The sequence below is a fragment of the Phoca vitulina genome, unplaced genomic scaffold (assembly GCF_004348235.1).
Source record: "Phoca vitulina isolate PV1807 unplaced genomic scaffold, GSC_HSeal_1.0 scaffold10, whole genome shotgun sequence".
NCBI classification, from domain to species: domain Eukaryota; kingdom Metazoa; phylum Chordata; class Mammalia; order Carnivora; family Phocidae; genus Phoca; species Phoca vitulina.
Genome location: NW_022589713.1, coordinates 49936077 through 49953695, shown reverse-complemented (window position 1 = coordinate 49953695; position 17619 = coordinate 49936077). Strand labels below are relative to the sequence as shown.

Here is a 17619-nt window from a genome sequence, read left to right as displayed (position 1 = left end):
TTTTAATGCCATTGATAGGTTGAGAATTAAGGAGCAGATGGCAGAACTAGGAGATATTAAGTGAGATAGATTAAGTGACAAACCAAGTTCCTGGAAGAAGTGGGAAGCAAAAAACTTAGCATAAATAAAGGAGGAGCTGGTTCACCAAGGCACTTCTAGTAGCAAATACTGGGAATTAAGTGTCCTTCAGTAACGTCTTATTTAAATAAAGCATGGGCTACCTACTCATTAGAATATTGTGTAATTTTAGGATTCTAAGAATGAGAGTGCAAATATATTTTTGTTCACATGTAATGCTTTGTTCTGTTTCTCAGTGCATGTAAAAGTTTTGTTTATACTATTAAGTGTGCAATAGCATTATGTCTAAAAAAACACTGTATATAACTTAATTTAAAACTTTGTTGCTAAAAAATGTTAACCATCATTTGAGCTTTCAGTGACTTGTAATCACTGATCACAGATCACCCTAGTAAATATAATAATAATCATGATGAAAAAATTTGAAATATTGTGAGAATTACCAAAATGTGACACAGAGCTACTAAATGAGCAAATGCTGTTGGAAAAATGGCACTGATGTACTTGCTTGATGCCACTAATTCTGAATTTGTAAAAGAAATGCAATTATCTGCAAAGCCCAATAAAGTGAAGCACGATAAAATGAGGTATGCCTGTAAGTTTGCTTTTTGTGATCAGCATACTTCACTTAGCATAATGTCCTCAAGGTTCATCCATTGTGTAGCACGTGACGGGATTTCCTTCATTTTTAAGGCTGAATGATACTCCATTATATGTATATACCACATTTTGTTTATCTTTTCATCCATCAGTGGACACTTAGGTTTCTTCTACCTTTTGGCTATGATCATGGGTGTATAAATATCTTTTTGTGACTGTTCTCAGTTCTTTGGGTATATACCCAGAAGTGGAATTTTTGGATCATATGGGAATTTTATTTCTAATTTTTTGAGGAACTGCCATACTGTTTTTCACAGCAGCTGCAATGTTTTACAGTCCCACCAACAGTTCCAGTTTTTCCACATGTCTGCCAACAATTGTTATTTTGTGTTGTTGCTGTTCTTGATGGTAGCTATCCGAGTGGATGTGAAGTGTGTAGTTTTTTGACCAGAGTTGTATTTTAACCACTTTATCTGCTAGTCTTCTGAGAGATGTATTAGCATAAGGAAGTGAGACTTGGAGGTGCTTGCATTGGGTTAGGTTTGTAGTAGCGAAGAACTGGCTTGAATGTGGTGAGAAGATACAATTTTGAGAGAGGTGATGAGAAAACGGAAATAATTTATTTGAATTTAAGTGAGAATTGACACGAGAATGACTTTTCATTTGGAACCTGACTAACAGCATTGTGGACATAAAGGGAAGGAAAGAATAATGATCTTTTGAATTTTAGATGATGGGAATATTGCTGTGGAAATAAATGCCTGGCAGGGCAGCATTAGAAATAATGGGCACTATTTTGGGTGAGAAAATAGGTTTGGAAACTTGTTTTTGTGAGAGCCAATCTCTGAAACGTTCATTTTCTTTAGAAAAATAAACTGATAAAATTTTTCCTTCTTAATTTTTTACAGCTCTTGCAAGCTTAGGATATGAAAAGAGCTGTGTGTTGTTCAATTGTGCAGCCTTAGCTAGCCAGATTGCAGCAGAACAGAACCTGGATAATGATGAAGGATTGAAAATCGCTGCTAAGCATTACCAGGTAACCACATAATGATCAACGCTCAGTTGGATTAAATTGAAAATAATTTGTATTTAGGTTTATAGATGTTTCTTTATACACAGATGTTTTCTTGAAAAGTACTTTTTAATGAATTAATACTTTTGAATTTTGATAAACTTCGTACCTGTAGACCAGCACTGTTTTTCCTCACATTGTATACCCAGCACCTAGCACAGTGCCTGGCACATAATAAAGTCTCAATAAATGTTGGGAGAACAAATGATTGAATGTTTGAGGTGAAGTTCTTCGTAAATCACTTTTAAATAATTGACCTCATTTAAAAATTTTGTACAGTTGACCCTTGAACAGTGTGGGGGTTAGGGATGTTAACCCCCTGCGCAGTTGAAAATATACTGTAACTTTTGAGTCCCCCAGAACTTAGCTACTTATAGCCTACTGTTGACCAGAAGCCTTACCCATAAAATAAATAACACATATTTTGTATGTTACATGTATTTTATATTGGACTCTTAAAGTAAGCTAGAGAAAAGAAATGGTATTAAGAAGTACGTAAGAGAAAATACATTTACAGTACCGTATTGTATTTATTGAAAAAAAATCCCGTGTAAGTGGATCTGCGTACTTCCAACCTCTGTTGTTCAAGGGTCAAATGTACATTATTTTAATATATTTTTTTCTTAGAGTGAGACACATCTAAAATTTCACCATTGTCACAAAAATTAAGACCTAAGAAAATTTTAACTCTGAATCTTGGAGAGGTCATATTTAAATGTGGTCAGATATGTAATGTTCTTAAGTTGGCTACATTTGGATTTTAGATATTATCATTTATTAATATGGCATATTTGTGGCAGTATATTATTTACTTTTTGTTTTAACTTAAAGAATAAACGATTGCTGCTAAGGTGATATATATATATTTTCATGTTTTATATTATGTTGTAATTTACAAAGTGTGCTCATGTACATGATTTTACTCTCATATAAGCCTGTAATGCATGTTACATAATGTCATTCTCATTTTATACACAAGGAGACTAAAAGGTCAGAGTGTTAATAACTGGTCCATTGGGGTTTCAGGTGTTCTGATTCCAAATTTTAATGGAATTCCAAATGGTGCTTCCAGTGTCTTCCTTGGTTCTGGAATTTGCTTGTCCTAGAGGTGGAGTCTGATTTTTTTCCCATTGTTTAAGTTTATGAGTGAGGTGAAGAATGCTCTTCTAAGAAAGTGAGGGGAAAATACATATTAAGCGAACAAGGTGCTCCAAATTGTGGCTTGCCATGCAGTTTTGAATGGGCATGGATGACAAACGTGATGTACATCCCTTTTCTTTTTGAGGCTATAGAGGGCCAATATTTTAAAATGTGAAAATGAAGTAAATTTATTTACTTTTATATTAACTGTAACTCATTCAATTGGCATGTGATATCTTAGAGGGCATTCTTAGTTACTGAGAACATTCCATTTTGTGAGTCCCTTCTGCGATTCACAGCAGGTCACCTAGTGTGATGGAAAGCGAGGGGTGATAGGCTGTTTGCCACCAAGAGGTTGTGTGCCCTTGGCTATGTTCTTTAATAGCCTCTGTGGGCCTCCAGTTCCAAGATTTGTGAGAGAGACTGGATCCTTTGCTCTCCTAATCTGTGATTCTCTTAGTATGTTGAGCAAGGTCAGGTCATCACCTCTTGCAGATGCTCTAATTTTACGATACTTCCTGATTGCAGAAAACATGATTTTCTTTTCTTTTTTTTTAAGATTTTATTTATTTGACAGAGACACAGCGAGAGAGGGAACACAAGCAGGGCGAGTGAGAGAGGGAGAAGCAGGCTTCCTGCGGAGCAGGGAGCCTGATGCGGGGCTTGATCCCAGGACCCTGGGATCATGACCTGAGCCGAAGGCAGACGCTTAACGACTGAGCCACCCAGGCGCCCCCCCCCCACTTTTTTAGAAGATTTTATTTATTTAGTGATTTTCACTTTCAATACAGTTAACCTTGAGTTATCTCTGCAGAGCATCTCTCTATAACCCACACCTTTTAATCCCAGACTGATGTCTTTCTTTTTCCCAGGATCATTTGTTTCATAAAAGCAGTTATTTTTTTAAATTAACATATAATGTATTATTTGTTTGAGGGGTACAGGTCTGTGATTCATCAGTCTTACACAATTCACAGCGCTCTCCATAGCACATACCCTCCCCAATGTCCATCACCCAGCCACCACATCCCTCCCACCCCCCACCACTCCAGCAACCTTCAGTTTGTTTCCTGAGATTAAGAGTCTCTTATGGTTTGTCTCCCTGTCTGGTTTCATCTTGTTTCATTTTTCCCTCCCTTCCCCTATGATCCTCTGTCTTGTTTCTCAAATTCCTCATATCAGTGAGATCATATGATACATGTCTGACTTCTCTGATTGACTTATTTTGCTTAGCATAATACCCTCTAGTTCCATCTATGTCACTGCAAATGGCAAGATTTCGTTTTTTTATGGCTGCATAATATTCCATTGTATATATATATATACACCACATCTTCTTTATTAAAAGCAGTTATTTTTGTGTTAACTTCAGCAAAATATAATTGGGAGTAAAAAATTTGGTGGGGAACATTTCACCAGGGACTTTTGAAAGCCAAATAGAAATCATTAGCAGTGGATAGTAATGCTGTTCTTCAGAGGACTAGGTACCTGTACTATTTGAGGTTTTCCCTAAGTACAGCATGTTTAATTATTTGACAGATGAATTTGTTTGGGACCAAAGTAAAATCATTTTAGTACTAAATGCATTTTAATAATATTTTATCCCTGCCTCTATTCTTATGTTAGTCTTGAGGAAGTATATCTAAAAATAGTTTAACCAATTTGTTCTCTAAAGTTACTGTATTTTTGCTGTAGTGTACTTTTTTTTTTTTTTTAAGATTTTATTTATTTGACAGAGACACAGCGAGAGAGAGAACACAAGCAGGGGGAGTGGGAGAGGGAGAAGCAGGCTTCCCGCGGAGCAGGGAGCCCGATGCGGGGCTCCATCCCAGGACCCTGGGATCATGACCTGAGCTGAAGGCAGACGCTCAATGACTGAGCCACCCAGGCGCCCCTGCTGTAGTGTACTTTTAATCTTTATTAAATCTTCTGTTAACTGTATAGCATTTTAGAAAAATACCCTTATTGTCTGTAGGTCAGATGGTTTTAGAACTGTAACAGTACAAAAATTTAAAAATAGTAACTGTTCAACTAAATTAACATTTGAAATGATTTGTGTGTAACAGTAGAAAATTAAGTCTTGGCTGAGTTCTGTAGATTTTAAAGAAGTTCTTTTTTTCCTCCCTCTAGTTTGCTAGTGGTGCCTTTTTACATATTAAAGAGACAGTTTTATCTGCCTTAAATCGAGAGCCTACTGTGGACATATCTCCAGATACTGTTGGGACCCTCAGTCTTATTATGTTGGCACAGGCCCAAGAAGTATTTTTTTTAAAAGCCACAAGAGGTAATTCTAATTTTTCCTCCATTTTGTTGCATGTAAAAAGAAGTAATAAGCTTTTAAATAGGAAGGTGATTAGAATATAATATATTCAATGTAGAGCTTTCCTCTTTGAACTTGACACATGGGTTACTGAAAATTTTCTGCTTTCCTTTTCTGAAATTAAGGTGGTACAAATAAACATTTATGAACGTAGACTGTGTTTGAAGCATTTTATGAAATAGCTATTGTCTTAAAACACTAAACTCTGGAATAGTATTTATGTAGGTTTGTAATGGGTCAAAAATTCATTCATTCACCATATGTTTATTGGGTACCTACTGTGTGCCAGTCACTGCTCTGGGCTCTAGATAGAGGTTGCAGACAAGCAAGATTCTTACTTTCAGCAAGCTTACATTTTTAGGGTGGGGAAGATGATAAGCAAGAAATTAAGTAGCCAAGGTGATTTTATTTTTTTATTTTTATTTATTTTTTTAACGATTTTATTTATTTGATAGCACAATTAGGCAGAGTGACAGGCAGAGGGAGAGGGAGAAGCAGGTTCTCCGCTGAGCAGGGAGCCCAATGCGGGGCTCGATCCCAGGACCCTGGGATCATGACCTGAGCCGAAGGCAGACACTTAACCGACTGAGCCACTCAGGCGCCCCGCCAAGGTGATTTTAAAGAGAGGTAATTGGTATAAAGAGAATAAGAGAGATTATGTGATAATGCCTGGTGGCCTGGCTCTGGGTAAGGATATAGGGGGAGTCATGCTAATTTTAGATTCATTAGTCAAGAAGAGTTTTCTTTGAAGAGATCTCCTCTAAACTAGGTGTAATTAATAAGAAGGAGAATCTAGGCAGAGTCTCTGGCCCTGTGAATGAGGCAATAAAAACAATTCTTAGAAGGCATGTAAGTTGGTATGAGAGATTGGGATATGGTCTGAATATGAAAGTGCAGAGAAATTGAAAATAAGAGAGCATTCATCTTGTGGAAGCAAAATGAACTGGAATAGTTTTTTTTTTTCTTTTAAAATAACAGCTTATAATAAGATAGAATTCATATGTAATAAAATTTACCCTTTTGAAATTTACAATTCTTTGTTTTTTAGTATATTCAGAGTTTTGAAACCATCAGCACTATCCCTTATTTTATTTTATTTACTTATTTATTTTTTTAAAGATTTATTTGACAGAGAGAGACACGCGAGAGAGGGAACACAAGCAGGGGGAGTGGGAGAGGGAGAAGCAGGCTTCCTGCTGAGCAGGGAGCCCGATGTGGGGCTCGATCCCAGGACCCTGGGATCATGACCTGAGCTGAAGGCAGACGCTTAACGACTGAGCCACCCAGGCGCCCCCGCACTATCCCTTATTTTAGAACATTATCGTCACCCCAAAAACAAACTCCAAACCCCCTCACCATTCCCCTTTTTTCCCAGCCCCTGGCAACCACTAATCTATTTTCTGACTCTGGATTTGCCTATGAATTGGTTAAATTTTATGTGGAAGAATTGAATTCATCAATAAGGATTTTTTTTAGACAAATGTACAAACTTGTGATGTCAGTGTTTATACTAAGTTATCATGATATATTAGATTATTTTATATTTATTTTAATTATAGTGGTCGTTTAATATTTTATTCCAGATAAAATGAAAGATGCCATCATAGCTAAATTGGCTAATCAGGCTGCAGATTACTTTGGTGATGCTTTTAAACAGTGTCAGTACAAAGATACTCTTCCCAAGGTCAGTTATTGTTTTTGTAAACACTTGGTTATTTTGCATGTGGAAATACTTGGATGTTTTTGTGTATTAAGAAGGTGCGTTGAAAATTATGTTTCATAAAAAAACTTGAAATTTTAGGAGAGGCATTTGGAGAATATGTAGAAATAATTTTTTTATTTAAGATGCATGAAAAATTCTTTTATATTTAGGGGATGCCTTTGTCTCTACTCTTTACTAAATTTGTTTTCCCAAGCTAAAACTCTTTCTGGAAATTTTTGAACCTCTGTTTCCAGTAGTTTTACCACATGAAGGCATTGTGTAGTTCTAATTCATTGGTGATTGGTACAAGCATGAATAGTTGAGCATGTTGATTAGTCACACTTTTAATTATTGTCCTGTTTTCTTAAAGATGAGTCTTAAAGCACAAAAACACATAAAGACAAAAGGAAAAGAAAACATTCATCTAATATTTTGATTAGAATTAAGTTTTGCCAACAGGGATAGAAAATTGGGCTGCTATTGTACAGCTAAGGAAAACAGCCATCTTAAACCACACATCACAGGAAGTATTATTTTAATGTAAACTTCTCCGAAGTGGCATTTGAAAAGACTAGTCAGTGATGATCATTTGTAAATGACAAAGCAGATGATTAGGCTAACAAGTAAACTCAGAATGGTAAAAAAAGGGAGTTTACAGATTGAGTGAAATGTTGTATGTTTCAACTACTCTTTCAGAAATGTTCAGGTAATTAGTTTTATCTGTATAATAGCATATGGTTTTTTTTACATGATCTTTTTGTAGGAGAATTTATTGACTTATAAGTCATTCCGGAATCTTTGTAAATTATGAAATTGCAGACAATTTTGTAGTGAAGTAAAAAAGCATGTAAATATGTCAACAGCACAAATTAGTCGGAGAATTAGGAATTCATGTGAAGGAATTCCTGGAGATTTAAAATACACCAAGAGATCAGTAGAAATTTGCCCAGGACTCTTGGATGTTAATGCTGTTACTCCTGAAAAGAGCCTTGGGATCGTCTCTCACCTTTTTTTCATCTAAAAGACCTCATGTTCAGCTGCACAGTGTACCGTTACATCCTGTTGGGCCATTAGTTCAGTCGTGTCACGGAGAGAAGAATGTCACCTTCAAAGACTTGGAAACTACCTCTGCAGCATTTCTGGTATTCCTTGAAAATCTCCTGTTTAAATACCAAGTTGCTCCAGCCTTACCTTGAGAACTGAACTGGCATGAGTACAGTTTGAGATTTAGATGTCTTTTTTGCCTTTTAATTAATAAAGCTCATAAGGTATTTTCATATTCTAGTTATAAAACTGGAATATCTGCAAGTAGTGATCCAGGAAGCTAGGAAATTATTCACTGGGAGACAGGAAGGCATATCAGGTAGTACTTGAGTTTTTGATTGTCTTATTTTTTTTGTCTAGACCGTGATTGCCTAGTAAATTTCTTGGATTTCATATGTCATGTACTTCCTAAAAATAGCGAGGTTGCAGGCTAGGATTTGACATTTTGGAAGACCATCTACTGATATAAGTGCTTCTCTGGTTCATGTGTTTGGATCTTTTAAAACTAATTTTGATGGAATTTTCTTCAAAACAAATTAGGGCAAAAATAACACTTTATCATGTTAAATATTAACTTAGTGCATTTGTCTGTTTGCTATGTGTTTTTGAGTATATGATCTGAATGTTAGTGTTTATACTAAATTTTTATATGGCTAGAAATCATCTTTATTAAAAAGTCTCTTAGGATTTAAATGTAAGTGGGAACTTAATTTACTGTCTTTTGTCTTTTAAACATGAGGAAACAGTCAGCTATAGAGCATTTTCATTAGTATATGTGAGTAATGGTGGTTTAGTTAACTCTTAAGGGCTGGGTAAGGACTCATAAGAAAGCTTCTAAAGCCCTGTGCCTGGTATTCCTCTGTGAATGTCTGTTTTCCTTCCCTTTCTAATACATGCTTTCCTTTCTTCTTTGTAAACAAAATGTTGACTTCATGGCTCAATTGAAGACAAATTTAAATTGGCTTCACTTAACAGTTCAAAAAAAACCCCTTAATTTTAAGTGGAAGAAAAAATTGAATTCATCGAATTCAGTTCCTGCAAAATCATGTGGTCTTCTCTGTTTACACCTAATGACTAACCTATCTCTAAACCATTAATGGGGTGATTCTAATTTCCGTCTCCTTTTCCTTTTTCTTCCTGCATCCCATGTTGTTTGTGGTGGTTTGTGTGGTTGGACTCTCCCCTGGTCAGTATTTTTATTTCCAGGAGGTGTTCCCTGTCTTGGCTGCAAAGCACTGTATCATGCAGGCCAATGCTGAGTACCACCAGTCTATCCTGGCAAAACAGCAGAAGAAATTTGGAGAAGAGATTGCAAGGTTACAGGTGAGTCTCTTGGAAATAAATATTTAAGTAACTTGGCTCTCTGTTTTTTTCCTTAGTGAGATTCCCAAGTTTGCTCATAAAAACCTTTCCCACTCATTGCCCCTATCAAGAGAAAAGTGATTCTTTTTATCTTTAGGGTTTACCTGCTGGGTGCTTTTTGAAGATTTTACTTATTCATTTGAGAGAGAGCATGAGTGGGGGAGAGGGGCAGAGGGAGGGGGAGAAGCAGACTCCCCACTGAGCAGGGATCCAGAGATCATGACCTGAGCTGAAGGCAGACACTTAATGGATTGAGCCACCCGGGTGCCCCACCATGTTTTTTTTTCTTTTTTCTTTTTTAGACTTTATTTATTTATTTATTTATTTTAGAGAGGGGGAGAGTGTGAGGGGGAGGGAGGGGGAGGGAGAGAATCTCAAGCAGACTCCTCACTGATTGTGGAGCCCAATGCAGGACTCGATCCCACGACCCCAAGATCATGACTTGAGCCGAGACCAAGAGTTGGACACTCAACTGACTGAGCCACCCAGGCGCCCCATTCATGTTTGTTTTAATATAAAATAATCTAAATTACCATCCTTCAGAATGGTTGTGCAGTGCTTAACTTGTGGCCTGACCTTTGAATTGGGACATACAGTTCCACAGCTTGAGAAGGACAGTGGTAATACAGTTGACCCTTCAACAACACAGGTTTAAACTGTGTGGGTCCATTTAAACACAGATATTTTATAGTACTGTAAGTGTATTGTCTCTTCTCTGTGATTTTTTTTTTTTTAAGATTTATTTATTTATTTTGGGGGGCAGAGGGAGAGACAGAGACAGAATCTCCAGCAGACTTCCCGCTGAGTGTGGAGCCCAGATGTGGGGCTCCATCTCCAACCCTGAGATCATGACCTTAGCCAAAGTCAAGAGTCAGAGGCTTAACTGACTGGGACACTCAGGGGCCCCTCTGTGATTTTGTTAGTAACGTTTTCTTTTCTCTAGCTTACTTTATTGTAAGAGTACAATATAAAATACATGTGACATACAAAATATGTGTTATTTATTTTATGGGTAAGGCTTCTGGTCAACCGTAGGCTATTAGTAGTTAAGCTCTTGGGGAGTCAAAAGTTATAGCGGATTTTTGACTGTGTTGCAGGGTATTTGCCACTGACCCCTGTGATGTACAGGGTCAACTGTATATATAAATAGATTTTGTATACAGCAGAGTATCTTCTGTGCAGTTGTCCATACTGTCAGCATTGGGGCTGTTAGAAACTTGTGACATCTGGGTCAATTTCACAGCAGAGGCAAAATACAAACAACTCATATAAACAGGCAAGGGCTGTTTATATGAGTTGTTTGTATTTTGAGTATTGGTGAACAGAGGGTAGGAAGAGGACTGTTAGGGAACTTTAAATATGGACTGGATATTAGAAGATATTCTGCACATATCATTTGGGAAGTTCAGATTAGTCTTTTCATGGGGCAAGAAACCCAAGTCTTTTTTTTCTTTTTTAAAGATTTTATTTATTTATTTGAGAGAGAGAGAGTGCACTAGAGTGAGAGAGCAAGCATGAGTGTGGGTCAGAGGGAGAGGGAGAAGCAGGCTCCTTGCTGAGCAGGGCTCAATCCCAGGACCCTGAGATTATGGCCTGAGCCAAAGGCAGACGCTTAACTGACAGAGCCACCCAGGTGCCCTGAAACCGAAGTAATAAAAAAGAAAATGTATGCTTATTCTTCACACGGACAAAGTCAGAGAGAGGTGTACTTCCTAATAAAATACAGATATTCAAACATAATCTCATTTGTCCAGAGTTTACTTTGATTACAGTAACTTATATTTTTACATAAAAATGCTTTTTTTTAAAAAAAATATTTATTTATTTGACAGAGAGAGAGACAGCAAGAGAGGGAACACAAGCAGGGGGAGTGGGAGAGGGAGAAGCAGGCCTCCCGCGGAGCAGGGAGCCCGATGCGGGGCTCGATCCCAGGACCCCGGGATCATGTCCTGAGCCGAAGGCAGACGCTTAACGACTGAGCCACCCAGGCGCCCCACATAAAAATGCTTCTTGAAAAAGTGGTTTCTATGGGAAGGATTTTTTTCAGGCTAACATATTTAAAGTATTAGAAGTTTAGTTACATTATTTTCTGGGAATTCCAGGACTATTAGTTTCAAGTAAGGTCTTATTTAATGTCTATAAACCAGTCACATAAGAGTTCTTTTTGAAATTTTAATATTTAAAATCCCCTCTGGAAAAAGGAAACTGTTTCAAACTTGAACAGTGAGAGGTAAAGACTTTTTTCAGTTACAGACACATAAGAGTTTGTGACTTCAGTTTTAGCTTTAGTCATAGGTCAAAAGTTAACATGGAGTATGAACACTAATTCATATCTCAAAGGGCTGTTCCTCTTGCCGTGTGTGAGATTTTTTTTTTTACTTGATTTGAGCTCAGAAATAGGTAAACAGAACAAATAGAAAAAGATGACCAATGAGTCATATTCTCTGAAGTCTATGGCTCAGAGTACCCCATGAACCTGATAGAGATCATTAGATGGTCACCCCATGAAACTAGCTTTTCAGTCATTGCTGTCAGCAATGGGGAAAAGAAACATTGGTCATGAGCAAACAAGAAACAAAATCAAAATCCACAGAGTCAGGAAAATCAAAACAATAGATAAAATAGCAGTGAAGGTAAGACTGTTGCTTGGGATTTACTTTTGGGGCAAGAGAAATTGTACCTGGGCTCATAGGGCTTATGAGCTGTCCTTCCTGGATGGTGCCCTTTATTTGGCTCCAGAAGGCTGTACACTTGATTATCTTGGTGGAATCTCTAGTGCAGAGAAAGTATAGTTTTCAAAAAGACATAAAAATAGTTACAAAAATGTGACTCTGTAGAATGAATGTGTATTAGATATACTTCATTAATGAGGGAGCTAGTAAAACTGATTCTGTGAAAGTATTGTTTGTTATTAGTTGTGATAGTAGTTTGTAGATATTAAGGAGATTGTTCTTACCAGATGTATGCTTATGTATTTATGGATGTACTTAGTTTCAAATGATCCTGCAAAAAAAAAAAAAGTACATGTAAGTGTATATATGGGAAAGAGTGATAAGAGCAAATATGGCAAATTGAGAACTCTTGTTGAACCTAAGTATGGGTCTATTGTTACTCCTTGTTCTGTTTTTTCAGTTTTTCTGTGGGCTTGAAATTTTTTGAAATAAAAATTGGGAAAATTAGGTACATATAAAGGTGTACACTTCACCCTTTCTCTGTTTCCCAACTGTCCTGTTCCCTCTGTCCTTTTCTCCCACTGCCCCAGTGGTTAATTTCCATTAGATTCTCATTTAATCCTTTCAGTATTTTTTGTCTTTGAAATACAAGCAAATACATACACATGCATACACAATACGCACAATGCATGTTCTTAACTCTCCCCATTCTTACATATGAGGTACTATGTGTCTTGCTTTAATCATGTAACAGCGTATCCTAAAGATCTCCCCATTTTATTTTATTTTATTTGTTTTTAAAGATTTTACTTATTTATTTGAGAGAGAGAGTGAGAGAAAGAGAGAGCACAAGAGGGGGGAGCGGGAGAGGGAGAAGCAGACTCCCTGCTGAGCAGGGAGCCTGATGCGGGACTTGATCCTGGGACTCCAGGATCATGACCTGAGCCGAAGGCAGTCGCTTAACCAACGGAGCCACCCAGGCGCCCTCTCCCTATTTTAATATAGCAATAGAGTGCTCGCTTCGGCAGCATGCATGATAATAATACAGCAATAGAGACACCTTCCTTATTTTTCTTTAGAGCTGAGGTGTACTTCATTGTATAAACAGCAGTTTATTGCTGTCCCCTATTGCTGGATACTTGTGTATTTCCAAGATTTGCTGCAAGTAATACTGCAGTGAATAATTATGTACACATGGCATTTTGTTATTTCAGCAGGTGTCTTGGCTCTGGCTTCCATAATCATAGACTGAGGGTTTGAACAACAGAAATTTATTTTCTCATAGTTGTGGAGGCTGGAAGTCTGAGACCAGGGTGTCAGTGTGGTTAGGTTCTGGTGAGAGCTCTCTTCTTGGCTTGCAGACTGTTGGCCATCTTCTCTCTGTGTCCTTCCATCGAATGTGGGGGGGGGGGCAGAGCACGTTCTCTGGTTCATCCTCTGAAAGGGCACTAATCCCATCATGAGGGCTTTGCCCGCATGGCCTCATCTAAACATAATCTTCCAAAAGTCCCATCTCCAAGTACCATTACTTTGAGGGTTAGAGCGTCAACATATGAATTTTGAGGGCAGGGTGAAGAGTTTAGTCCATAGCAACAGGTATACCTTAAATTTCTAGAAATAAAAGGATTGCTGATATAAAAGGATAATACATCTATAATTTGTTATATATTATACTTGGATCTTTGATCCACTTCGAATTTATCCTGATATGTGAAGTATAGATCTAGTTTTTCTTTTTCCAAATGACTTATCCCCAAACCATTTATTACAGTGACTTTCTTATTCCACTGATTTGAGATTCTGGCTTTATCACACACTAAATGTGTCATATATATTTGGGTCTGTTTCTAAACTTTTTATTCTGTTTCACTGGCTTATCTGTTCATGTTCCAGTTCCATACCATTTTAGTCATGGACTCTTTAGAGTGTTTTAATGCCTGATAGGTATCATCATCTCTCATTTTTAAATTTTCCTGATTGTTCTTTTTGTTTATGCTTCTATTTGAATTTTCTTTTATTTAAATATTTATTATGGAAAATTTGAAAAAAATATATAAAGTAATGAGTCATTAAATATCCATTGCCCAGCTCCAGTGATTATCAGTATTTTGCTATTTGTGTTTCATTTATTTCCCTTACCCTCTTATTTTTTTGGAGTATTTCACATATTTCATCCTTAAGTACTTTACTATGTATCTCTAATAGATAAGTCTTAAAAATCAAAACGAAACCCTAAAGCTACAATGTCATCCCACCCAGCAAAATTAATACTGATTAATAATTAATACTAGTAATGTAATATTTTTTTTTAAAGATTTTATTTATGTATTTGACAGAGAGAGACACAACGAGAGAGGGAACACAAGCAGGGGGAGTGGGAGAGGGAGACTCAGGCTTCCCGCTGAGCAGGGAGCCAGATGCGGGGCTGGATCCCAGGACCCCTGGATCATGACCTGAGCCGAAGGCAGACTCTTAACGCCTGAGCCACCCAGGCGCCCCACTAGTAATGTGATATTATCCAAACCTAGTATAGTTTTCCCGGATTTTTTCTATACTGTTTTTTCACAGTTGGTCTGTGCAAATCTCATAGAAGGTCTTCACATTGCATTTGGTTGATGTGTCTTACAAATCTTTAATTTGTAAATGGCTTCCCTCTCTCTGACTGCCATATTGAATTTCCCTCACTTTCTTGTTTTGTATGTTTCTTAAACGATGTCTGTGATGTCTGTTATCCCTTTTTTGTTACTTGTGTAAATATTTCAGTTTTTTCAAAAATGATTTTGAGTTTTTCTTCATTTTCTTGCCTGAGTTCTGTTCTGTTCCTGTTCCACATTCTCTTGCTATCTGCTATTCACCCACTGTTGTCTCAGCCATCTGGTCCTCTGTTCATATTTTGTGTTCTTTTTTTTTTATTAAAGATTTTTATTTATTCATTTGAGACACAGAGATAGAGAGAGAGCATGAGCAGGGGGAGAGGCAGAGGGAGAAGGAGAAGCAGGCTCCCCGCTGAGCCAGGAGCCCGATGTGGGGCTCGATCCCAGGACCCTGGGATCATGACCTGAGCCGAAGGCAGATGCTTAGCCATCTGAGCCACCCAGGTGCCCCATATTTTGTGTTCTTTTGATACTCTGATTATACCGTTAAGTTTTTTTAGTTTATTTTAGTTTTTTCAGCATGCTGTTTTCATCTGTTTTGTGACAACATTTCTTTGGTGAATGTTCATTACCTTTTGAAAAGTTAGTTATATGCTCATTTTCATCCTTTTCCTCTTGGTTTCTTTGTGTTGAGGCAGATGGGATGCCGTATCAGATACTTGTATTTGAATGAGATTGATTTTAATAGAAGAATAGCAAGAGGCTCCTGAGTGGGGGAATGGTGCCTGATAGTGTTCCAAGCCTCTTTGTGTAAGCGCGCCCTCCTTAGCTTCGCTTCTTTGGCTCTCAAAGCCTAGTCTGGTTGAGGAAGGACTCTTACCTCGGGATCTGTGTTTCGCTGAATTCCTCACAGCCTTTGCTTTGCAGGGTGGTGGCGTCTGCTTTGAGAGTTTATTTTGTTGGCCTTTTCTGAGTGCTCACCCCCTTTCTTCTTTCTCCCCGCTTTTCACTCCTCTTGTCTGCTTCCTCCAGCCTCTCTGCCTTTGATTAATCTGCCTCTTGCTCTCAGCAGTTCCCTCTTGGGATGAGGCCCCTCAGCGCTTCGGGTTTTTCCTGTGACCCCCTGGTGGCTGACATGGGCCATTTGGCTTTACCTTTATCACCTGTTGGCACTTGTTACCTCATTCCATTTTCATCGTTTTCAGATTTGCTTAAAGTCGGTTCCACTCATTGGCGGGGGGGCCTTAGCAGTCCCTTTTTATTCCAGTGTGTTCATTCTGTCTTATGGCTCTAGTACTAACTTTGCTATTTGGCCACGTATTTACAAATAAAATGTGAAAAGTGATTTAAATTTGTACATTTCTGTCTCCTAGTTTACATTGAAGATGTAGCTTTTGTTTTGCTCTATTGATTTTGCATCTAAGCTTCCTCTGTCATTATTTACAATAGTTTAGTTGACTTTTTTTAGGTTTTCCTGGTATACAAATACATCACCTGTAAATGATCATTTTTTCTGTTTTCTAAATTTTATATGTCTGATTTCATTTTTTTGTCTAGTTGTTTTGACATATTCTACGATTGTTGATACTGTTTTATTTTGACTCTAGGAATGTTTCTTATATTTTTCTGCTAAGTATGTTAGCTTTGGGGGTTAAAACTTTATCATGTTAAGGAATTGGATATCTATATTGATTTTACTAAGATTTTCAAAAATATCAGTGGTGCATATTGAATATTATCAAATGCTTTTTCAGCATCTATGGAGATAATCTGATTTTTTAAAATTTAAATTTATTATTTGGAGAATTATATAAGTAGGTATTCTTGAACCATTCTTGTATTTCTATAATTTTGGTGTTTCATACTTGCTTTATCTCCTGTGGCTACTATATATACATGTTCTCTGTATGTCTGAGGATATTATATATTCTCTAATTGTGGAGTCCAAGGTTCTCAGTGTCTGGTAAATCAAACTCATTAATTGTGTTTTTCAAATCTTCTATAATCTTATAATTTTTTTTGTTTACTTGGTCTGTCATGTTGAGACAGGAGTGTTAAAATCTTCCACTCTAATGAGGGGTAGATTTATCAGTTTCTCATTATAATTGTTTATATACATAGAGACTTATTAAATGTAAAATATAAGAAGTTTTATGTCTTTCTGGCAAATTGGCAGATGGTAAGCATTGAGTACTGAATTTATCCCTAATGATGCTTTTGGCTTTATCGCCTATTTTATCTGATGTTACTAATGATGAAACCACCTAAGTAATGCAATTTGAGCCCTAAATTTATGTGAGGCATATGCTCATCTATGAATTATGAGGGTAGACCTTTTTAAAAAAAAATTCCTATCGATGCTGAGATAACATGCTTCGTTGTGTGTGTGTGTGTGATTTATTTATTTGAGAGAGAGAGAGAGAAATAGTGCATGCACAAGCTGGGAGAGGGGCAGAAGGGGAGGGAGAGGAAGAGAGGGTGAGAAGCAGTTTTCCCTGCTGCGCGTGGAGCCTGATGCGGGGCTCAATCCCACCACTGTGAGATCACCACCTGAGCTGAAAACAGGATTCGGATGCTTAACTTACTGGGCCACCCAGGCACCCCACTTTTATTTAAATTTTTTTATTTTTTTTAAAGATTTTATTTATTTATTTGACAGAGAGAGACAGACACACCAAGAGAGGGAGCACAGGCAGGGGGAGTGGGAGAAGCAGGCTTCCCATGGAGCAGGGAGCCCGATGTGGGGCTCGATCCCAGGACCCTGGGATCATGACCTGAACCAAAGGCAGACGCTTAATGACTGAGCCAGCCAGGTGCCCCCAGGCACTCCACTTTTAATGTGTTTTAATTGCTAGTCCTTTGAGTTACAGAAATATTTGACAGCCAGCCTCCCTCAGTGTCAGTTTATACTTACTGGCCCATGGATTTCTTTAACTTTCTTGGTAATTCACTTACGTGTTTAGAGGGATGCCTGCTAGGTTTATTCTTTATTTTTGATATTTTGGTATTTTGTGATGGGATAATTTCTAGGTTAT

The 17619-nt window shown here is 37.5% G+C and overlaps 1 protein-coding gene across 1 annotated transcript in view; it reads left to right on the top strand.

The window, feature by feature from the left end:
• The window catches only part of PDCD6IP (programmed cell death 6 interacting protein), a 93876-nt gene that overhangs the window by 21444 nt on the left and 54813 nt on the right, over window positions 1-17619 (top strand). The window contains 4 exon segments of the mRNA XM_032409056.1: window positions 1587-1714; window positions 5021-5174; window positions 6794-6894; window positions 9163-9279. Coding sequence (XP_032264947.1) covers window positions 1587-1714; window positions 5021-5174; window positions 6794-6894; window positions 9163-9279 — 500 coding nt within the window.